The 9694-nt window shown below is 40.0% G+C and overlaps 1 protein-coding gene across 1 annotated transcript; it reads left to right on the top strand.

Annotated features, from left to right (window-relative positions):
• Nucleotides 1–2444: 2444 nt before the first annotated feature.
• vax1 (ventral anterior homeobox 1) lies at nucleotides 2445–9459 on the top strand. Its single transcript, XM_056435993.1, has 3 exons — nucleotides 2445–2658; nucleotides 4183–4370; nucleotides 8905–9459. The coding sequence occupies exons 1-3, from the start codon at nucleotides 2445–2447 to the stop codon at nucleotides 9457–9459; spliced, it is 957 nt and encodes a 318-aa protein (XP_056291968.1).
• Nucleotides 9460–9694: the final 235 nt, after the last annotated feature.

Below are 9694 nucleotides of genomic sequence, written 5' to 3'. Positions count from 1 at the left end.
CACGCATTTACACAGTGTATGATATTTTTTCTGCCAGCTGTCCTTCCTGCCTTTGGCCGTTTTAACATTTTCGACTGAATTATGTGTTATAACGTATCCGTATTTTTCCGATATCATACATTTTCTCTTAATTTGTCAAATCCGCCGCTCAGATGGTTTGATTATGAGTTACCGAGTTGATCAGGATCATGATTTTTCGGGTCCGTTGAACCAGATACCCTAAAGATACCCGGGTATGTTGTGTAGTCCGGGCCCCCGGTCTACGTCTTCTGAAGTCACGGACCAAAGAGAGCTCGTAAACTCAAGAAACAAGGTCTCGCTTCCCAAGAAGGTGATCAGGGATTCCCCAATTCCAAGCACTATTAAATCAGGAAATCTGAATCTGTGTGAAATATTTCAGGATTAGGATTAAGACGTCGGTGGTTGTTTTCCGGTGATGAATGTGCTTTTCCCATCTGCCTCGTATGTGTAACCTTGTATCATTTACAAGGCGATTATATTCAGGTATGCGCTGTTCGATTTTTAAAAACCAATCTATCAATTGAAATTCCATGCAGTGATGCAGCAATGGAACTTGTGTGTGTACAGTACACATGCGGTACTCTTCACACGTCGCAGTCTTGAGTGCGTTATATTTTCGGGGGGGGGGGACGTGGAAACTGAGCGCATCGGTCTTTTCTCCTCCTCGGTCATTGTGTGGCGCTGAGAGGCCAAGACGCAGTGTCCTCAATTGATTTCCCAGGCTTGGGGCTCTGCAACCACAGCTTGAGAAGCCCAGGTCCCCTTTAGGCGCTCCCTTCTTCGCCTCCTTTTTACCTTGCTCAAACAATGGAGCCTGCCCCTCTTCAAGCAGCAGCCCCCCAAACACTCGGTGAATAAAGTTAGTCCAACATGCGGCCCTTAAACCCACCCCGAGACTGCTGCCGGGCAGCCACACTCGCAGAATTGTTTGTTAATAGTCCAATTAGATAATTGCCATCTTTCACTCCTTTTCCTCCCCGTTTCCCATAAAGGCATGAATGGCACTCAGGGAGGGGGGCAGACTTAAGAGGGCTTCTGGTCCAGCTAAGGTGACAAGAAGGGCCAGAGAATGCTCCTTGCACTAGGCCACGGGTTTGAATTGAATCATTGTGCCCTAATCAATGGTCTTATTGGATTACTGGCCACTGCTGTGTTCAGAGATATTGTTGCATTGACAATGAAAATAGCTCAGAGTTGGTGGTTGGGTGGGTGTGTAGTGGGCTGGAAGGCGAGTGGGAGAGAGAGGAAGGGGCCATTCCAGAGGTATGCGTGTGTGAGAGAGAGTGTAGGCAGCCTAAACACTCATGACAAGCTTTGTTCCCTTCGGTTTTTTGTCGGTTTTTTTCCAATGTGCAGGTTAAGAATATGAGAGGTGAAGGTGGCTTCTGGGTCGCGATCGTTTGAATACCGAAGGATGCGGCGTTAGCGGCCGAGACCTTCGCCGAGTCGCTCCGCTCGGCCCTCTGAATGAACACAGGAAACGCGAAGGCGAAGTAGAGGCCGGCGTTCAACATTTCGACCGGCGGGGATTTGTTCGTTGTCCTTCTTCTTCACCCGTCTCTCTCTCTCTTCCTGACGCCTCTCGCCCGCAATCGCGTAGTGGCGAGATCGGCACATTGCAGAATTCCGTTGATTGGCGAGAGAGTCAAAGGGAAAGAAGAGAAGGGAAAAAAAGGGGGATCCGAGTTCGTCGGAGTGCTGCGGCAATCGGGCGCTCTGTGAAAAAAGTCGGGGTTGGAAAAATTGTCTGCGGACGGAAGGATGAAGAAACCCGGGAACTTTTTTTCAGGTCTCGAAGAGTCGCACCTCTGCGATTGTGCGCGTCGGGGTTCGCGGACGCTCGGCCGCGAGGCGAGACCAATCATTTCGCTCGATTCTCTGGGCTGAGAGCGAGGCAAACCGAGGGGGACGGGACGAGCGAAAGCCCTCCGTCAAGACACGATCCATTTCCCCCCCCCCCCCCCGAACAATTTAGTGTATTCATGAGGTTACGCAAATGTGGAGGCAACAAAATGACCGTAATCAATTGAAACAGCGAGTGAGCATCCGTGGCTCTGATTATCTGGAGATCATCTATCAGCCCTGATGTCGATGTAACGAGGAAAGGGGGGCATTGAATTACTGTTGAGTTTCACTGAGAAGTCCATGATCATTGGGCAAGGGAGTTTGCTCCGTGATAATAGGGGCTCCTCGGTCGGCGGACGGAAGGATTTCACCACACATTAGATAGCTGACTGCTGAAAGGTGCTGTTTTTGAAACTAAACCCCAACACCGGCCAGACGATCGGCGGCGGCGGCGACCACCGCGCTTCTCTGTAATCTCCTTCTTTTCTTTCTTTTTTTAACTGACAAAGGAAGAAGAAGAAGAAGGGTAAAAAAAGAAAGAGGCGGACGAGCCACAGGTCCAGGAGGATACACTGAGCATGGAGGTCAGGTACAACCAAGAGACGGAAGGGATGGGGCTGAGGAATGGACTAAAGAAGGGAAAAGATGACAAGGACTCCCAGGGTAGCTTGTCCAAAAGCTTCCTCAAGGAGCAGCCGGACTCCTTCTCACCCTCTGGGACCGCGGACAACTGCGAGAAGAGCAGGGGGAGCACGGCGGACCCAGACTACTGTCGGAGGATACTAGTCCGAGGTAAGACTTGCGCTCTTTCTCGTTTTTACTTTTTTTTTTGTTCTTCTTTTTTTGTTCTTTGGAACTCGCAGCGTCGTGTTCATCCGAGATCAAACAGTTCTCGTCCATAATCTCGAGGAGACATTTTATAAACTGCAGTAAGATAACGTGCATTTTACATTGGAAGGGAAGTGAGAGAGCAGCTTTGAGAACAGGGCTGAAATTGGTAGCTTTTTAATTCACGAGTTAATAGCGATAAAATCCCCTCAAACACATTTTTTAAAATATATATAATTTATATATATAGATATATATATTTCTAATTATATGATTGTAATTATTAATTTGTCATGAAAAAAAGCTAATTGTTATTAAATATATGTATCTTGAATTTATGACTTCAATAATTTTGTCCCTGGACTTAATTTAATACACTATGACAGCAACGTTTTGAGAGAAATTTGATACTTAAATAATACCTAATGTTAAATTCTAAAAAAATATATGTTTAATGTTAATTATCAAATTGAAGAATTCACTTGTGTTCCCCTTGGTTATTTTAAATTACACACGATAAATATTAAGATTACACATATGAAAACACAGAGAAAAGGAGACGAGAGTTTGTTTTTACGGGTATTTAAAGTCAATAAATGATACCGAGAAAATGTGTGTATGAGTGTCAGTTGCCCAGAGAGTGATTCATGTAATGTCCTTCATGCAATGTTGGCCCAACACTGAGAGTGTATGAAAACAAACTGTGAAAAAACAATGGATTAGTTACGCAAGATGTAATGAGAAAGCCTCACTACAGCAAATAGAGAAACATTCTCCATCAAAATATTCTACCGGACATCGCTCCATTAATATTTGTTTTTAATAATGTTAATAATGTGTTGCATCATTATCATTATATAGAATTGTAGTCAGTTTAATAAAATATGTAATAAATATGCATTGTTGAACACTGAATGATTTTGGCCTACACCCATTGTTGTAATTTGTCTTTGTGGTACACAAAATGTTTCTGTTATTCACATTATAAATAATTGTTATGTTATCACTTATTATGTGTACAACATGTTGTAATTACATACATATGACTTTTCAAAGTAATCTCTTCTTTTTATACAAAATAACAAACATTTTGAGTAAAATTTAATTCGGACTGATAGTCCCCGAAATAATGACAAACTATTCAACGTAATGCGTTATTCAAACAAACTGTATTTATTTTTATAAACAAATATTAATACATTTACTACACATACACTGATATGAAAAACCCACAGCTAAATGTTCTACACTTTATCATGCGTTAAAATTAATTAATAAAATCTGAATTTGACTCGGTATTGTATATTCTCAAAACCTTCACTATTGTGCTATAATTATAATAATAATTATAATAATAATAATAATAATATAATAATAATGTGTTGCGTAACGAACAATGTAAAAAGCTTGGGGTATATTTTTTATTAATCTGTTGTAACTGTTCTTTGCCTCGGTGTTGTTAATTCAAGGTTCATTTAATCGTTACAGATGCTAAAGGCTCCATCCGAGAGATTATCCTGCCGAAGGGCTTGGATTTGGACCGGCCTAAGAGAACCCGGACCTCTTTCACCGCAGAGCAGCTCTACCGGTTAGAGATGGAGTTTCAGAGGTGCCAGTATGTCGTTGGGAGGGAGCGGACAGAACTGGCCCGTCAGCTCAATCTATCTGAAACTCAGGTATGAGTGCATTGTTCTGGTACCTCACTGGGTTTAAAATGTGCAAACTGGACAATCTAATGTGCAAATTACATAACATGTGCTTTTGCTATAACTGAAATAGCAATAATATATAGTGTGGATTTCATGTCATTTCCTTTTTTTGGTGTCCGTCGTCAATTTTTACACCAAATATAACCATATTTTACAAAGGAAAATACAATTACCCGTATCATACATTTCATTTCTAATTCATTTGTGAGCCTCTGCAAATAAATAATCAAGTGTATATTTTACAAAGCAATTTAAAAGACGTAATACATTTTTCTGACATGCAACACAAGGTACACCCACGTGCATAATCACAGTTTGAGATAAAGAAATAAGCCTGTTTTATGAGCACTACCGTTGTAAACAAATATTTAATGGCACCAATAATCATAAAAAACCTGTAGACCCTTTGTTTTGCATTTAGATCTTGGATTGTATCTTTAAGGATGTAGAAATAGTTGCAGCGGGGCGACGGATGCCTCTGTTTCCAGTGAGTGCATTGGCCTTCTTCATAAATCTAATGCAGTGTCAACATTGCTGATGGACTGTTTTCCATTATTACCTGAAGCTGCTGAAATGAAAGCTGCCATTAGAAAGAAGAAGAAGAAGGAAGAAAAAAAAAGCTGCCGACTTGTGAGATCAGCGGCGGGTCACGCACTGTGGAGGAACAGCAATTTGCAGCCTGTGTTTGACACCAGTTGACCGGGTCACATGCAGGACCTGGACCGCTTCTTCAAAGCTTCTGCTGTTTTTTTTCCAGCTCCGCTCTCATTCATGTCGTTGGGATTTTTTTCTCTCCATAAAAGGTGCAAAGCGACTAACGGGCTACACTCGGGTCGGTGGTGCTAATGTGTTGGGGGCTTTCGCGAGGTCGCCCTTGAGTGGAGGTCTGCGAGAGGTCAACCTTTTTTTTCCTTCTTCTTTTTTTTGTTGACAAAATGCCATCATAACTACTTGAATCTGTTTGTTGACGTGCTATCAACAGCTATTTTCTTCTTTTCCAATTTTTCTCCACATTTGAAATATTTCTTTCTTTTAATTGACCGACGAACCACAATTGCTGCTTTTCTTTTCTTTTTTTCACAAAAATGAAATACGACTTACTATAAGTGTCTTCAGATGTTATTTTCGCTCACACAAAAGGTGATATAGACAATACTCCCTACTTAGGCGGGACAAAGGCAGCGGCTGATGAAATGCCTTTTAACGACAACATGGTGAAATGAACATGGCGTTCCCCGGTACTCTCGACTTGTTACATTAAGGAACGACAGCCATTTGCTGTGTGCACCAGCTTATCCTCTTTGGTAGAGCTCCCAGCATCCCCCTGTTATCTTTGCACTGAGAATGTCTAACCCCCAAAATGAACGAGATGCTCCTTCTGAGCAGACTTCACCTGGAAACAGAAGTTATGGGATGGAGCTCCACGTCTTCTTGGTGTGAAATGGCTGTTAACAGCTGGGGAAGAGTTACAAAAGTCAAATATGATTGGACAAGCAGGAGGATTGAGATGGTGGATTGATGCTCATTCCATATAAAAAGCAGGTGGAATTACAAATCATAGAAAACTCAATAAAGATGGATCTGTTGAGCTGATTATTAAATTATCACTCGAAGCGCATTTTTTTTCATCCTTAGGTATGAGTATATATATCTATATATATATGGGAGTATGAGTGTTTCCTCTTCTTGATACTACATTAACTGCTGAATATATCCTGGAGATACAATCTCGAACTAGTGGAAAACATTTCTCAAACCCATTGAGTAGAAGCATTTTGCTATCAGAAATTACAAGAGAAATCAATCCAATGTTGTCATTTTCCAAGATGTAATTATATCAGCTTCTTTTCTAAGATTTTCATAAAAGAATTTTACAATTTCTCATCTTTAGTGTGAGATTGTACATCGTTCTCCGTGTGGAAATCCCACGCTGCTAATTAAAGAAGGTCCAGGTCAATCACGGTGGCCATTTTGAATTTGGAGGTTGGAGAGAAAGAACTTCGGGGGAATGTGTTGTCCACACTTTTGAAATGTGAACAGCTACTTCTAATCGATTGCTTAGTCTAGAAAGAAAGTCTCCAAAAATATTCAATTCACGGTAATCCAAAATTGAAAAAAAAAAAATCCTCACATGTTTATGCTTTATCCTTAGAATTCAGCTTAATAAAATATACCACACATTTCTTTTTTGAAGATGATGATCAACACAAAAAAAATCACTAAATAATTGTATTAAAAAAATTATATATATATATACAGGACTGTCTCAGAAAATTAGAATATTGTGATAAAGTTCTTTATTTTCTGTAATGCAATTAAAAAAACAAAAATGTCATGCATTCTGGATTCATTACAAATCAACTGAAATATTGCAAGCCTTTTATTCTTTTAATATTGCTGATTATGGCTTACAGCTTAAGAAAACTCTAAAATCCTATCTCATAAAATTTTAATATTTCCTCAGACCAAGTAAAAAAAAAGATTTATAACAGCTGAGTGTTTGTCAAGGCTCAGGAAACCCTTGCAGGTGTTTCGAGTTAATTAGACAATTCAAGTGATTTGTTTAATACCCTACTAGTATACTTTTTCATGATATTCTAATATTTAGAGATAGGATATTTGAGTTTTCTTAAGCTGTAAGCCATAATCAGCAATATTAAAAGAATAAAAGGCTTGCAATATTTCAGTTGATTTGTAATGAATCCAGAATGCATGACATTTTTGTTTTTTTAATTGCATTGCAGAAAATAAAGAACTTCATCACAATATTCTAATTTTCTGAGACAGTCCTGTATATATAATTTTTTATATATATATATATAGGCTTCAAAGAAAAAATTACACACAGGAGTTCATTATTGAACCTTTTGAAGTGTCGACGTATAACCGTCTCAGTGAGCCTTCTCCTCCGTGACTGAATTGAATGTCAGTTTGTCACGGCCTTGTGGGTAACGTGTGTGTGAGAGGAAAGCGTTCCTACACATATAGATGCACTCGTGAGTAGTAGTACCTGAAAGTGATGGACAGGTGCTTCGCTACTTTTCATTTGTGAACAATACCAATGGGTAGACGCAATCGAGGGAATCTGTGGAGACAGTCGTCCAGCTCGTGATGCACTTATCTCCACTTACTGAGATTATCAGATTGTATTATGATCACTGGTGTTTTGTAATGTCATTTTTTTCTTTAGGCTGAAGGGGATGGGGGGGATGAAATGCAACAAAGGTCACGTATCATGTACTGTAACAACTGATTACCTCATTAATTATTGCTATTTTATGATTGCTACACCAACAATAGACATTTTTCACTTTAAAGTGATACATAATATATTTAAATTAATATTTATATATATAGATACACTACCGTTCAAAAGTTTGGGGTCATCCAGAGAATTTTGTGTCTTCCATGAAAACTCACTTTTATTTATCAAATGAATTGAAAATTGAAAAGAAAATATAGTCAAGACATTGACAAGGTTAGAAATATTGATTAATATTTGAAGTATTAATTTTGTTCTTCAAACTTCAAGCTCAAAGGAAGGCCAGTTGTATAGCTTATATCACCAGCATAACTGTTTTCAGCTGTGCTAACATAATTGCACAAGGGTTTTCTAATCAGATATTAGTCTTCTAAGGCGATTAGCAAACACAATGTACCATTAGAACACTGGAGTGATCGTTGATGGAAATGGGCCTCTATACACCTATGGAGATATTTCATTAGAAACCAGACGTTTCCACCTAGAATAGTCATTTACCACATTAACAATGTATAGTGTGTATTTTTGATTAATGTTATCTTTTTGAAAAAACAGTGCTTTTCTTTGAAAAATAAAGACATTTCTAAGTGACCCCAAACTTTTGAACGGTAGTGTATATATATAAATATATATATATATAAATATACATAAATATATTTATATATATAAATATACATAAATATATTTATATATATATATTTATAGATAAATATACATACATATATTTATATAAATATACATAAATATATTTATATAAATATATATACAGGACTGTCTCAGAAAATTAGAATATTGTGATAAAGTTCTTTATTTTCTGTAATGCAATTAAAAAAACAAAAATGTCATGCATTCTGGATTCATTACAAATCAACTGAAATATTGCAAGCCTTTTATTCTTTTAATATTGCTGATTATGGCTTACAGCTTAAGAAAACTCTAAAATCCTATCTCATAAAATTTGAATATTTCCTCAGACCAAGTTAAAAAAAAGATTTATAACAGCAAAACAAAATCAAACATTTGAAAATGTGTTTCCAGGTGTTTCGAGTTAATTAGACGATTCAAGTGATTTGTTTAATACCCTACTAGTATACTTTTTCATGATATTCTAATATTTAGAGATATATATTTTTTCTTAAGCTGTAAGCCATAATCAGCAATCAGTCCTGTATATATATATATATATTTATTGATCTATATCTATCTAAAGGCCCTTTCTCTCATTGTGTTGCTCTCCAGGTGAAGGTCTGGTTCCAGAACCGGCGCACTAAGCAGAAGAAGGACCAGGGGAAGGACTCTGAGCTGCGTTCAGTGGTTTCAGAAACAGCGGCGACCTGCAGCGTCCTCAGACTACTGGAGCAGGGCCGGCTGCTGACGCCTCCGGGCCTGCCAGGGCTGCCGGGCCTGCCGGGCCTCCTGTCCCACTGTGGGAGTGGCCCAGTGGGCTCCACCCTGCGCCCTCCCTCCATGGCCATGGCCAGCAGCGGCAGCAGCAGCGGTGGCAGCACCGGCACGGCGGGGGGCAGCCCTCCGCTGCCCCCCGCCGTCGTCACCAGCTCGGGGACAGCGGCGGGCCTGCAGAGCTCGGCGGCGGCTCACGGCCTCTTCGGCTTCCCCATGCCCTCCTTGCTCAGCGGCGTCGCCAACCGCATCTCCTCCAACCCGCTGGCCATGGCCGGCTCGCTGGCCGGAAACCTGCAGGAACTTTCCGCCCGCTACCTGAGCTCCTCTGCTTTTGAGCCTTACACGCGGACCAACGGCAAAGAATCCATGGACAATAAAATGGTGGAATGATGCTTTGTTTTCACGTGTGAAAAAAAAAAAAAAAACGGATTCCTGTTTCGTCCGGACACGTCCCGGTTGTTTTCCCGGCTTCTATTGTCTTTGTTTGGTTTCAGCTCATTCTCTTCCCGTCTGTCTGTGTCATGTTCCGTATTCCAGTTGCACATCTGGCGCCTTTGTACGAGGAAGAAAAAACGAAGACCGACACAAGCTCATCTAACAAAAGACAGGGTGGCGGGAGAAAAGA

The sequence above is a fragment of the Pseudoliparis swirei genome, chromosome 17 (assembly GCF_029220125.1).
Source record: "Pseudoliparis swirei isolate HS2019 ecotype Mariana Trench chromosome 17, NWPU_hadal_v1, whole genome shotgun sequence".
In the NCBI taxonomy this organism is placed as follows: domain Eukaryota; kingdom Metazoa; phylum Chordata; class Actinopteri; order Perciformes; family Liparidae; genus Pseudoliparis; species Pseudoliparis swirei.
This window is presented reverse-complemented; position numbering and strand designations above follow the sequence as displayed.

What these genes read in the sequence shown, in the direction of transcription:
- vax1 (XM_056435993.1), top strand. Translation starts at nt 2,445, where the DNA reads ATGGAGGTCAGGTACAACCAAGAGACGGAAGGGATGGGGCTGAGGAAT. An exon ending in TCGGAGGATACTAGTCCGAG is followed by an intron (nt 2,659 to 4,182) that starts GTAAGACTTGCG and finishes TAATCGTTACAG; the next exon opens with ATGCTAAAGGCTCCATCCGA. An exon ending in TCAATCTATCTGAAACTCAG is followed by an intron (nt 4,371 to 8,904) that starts GTATGAGTGCAT and finishes GTTGCTCTCCAG; the next exon opens with GTGAAGGTCTGGTTCCAGAA.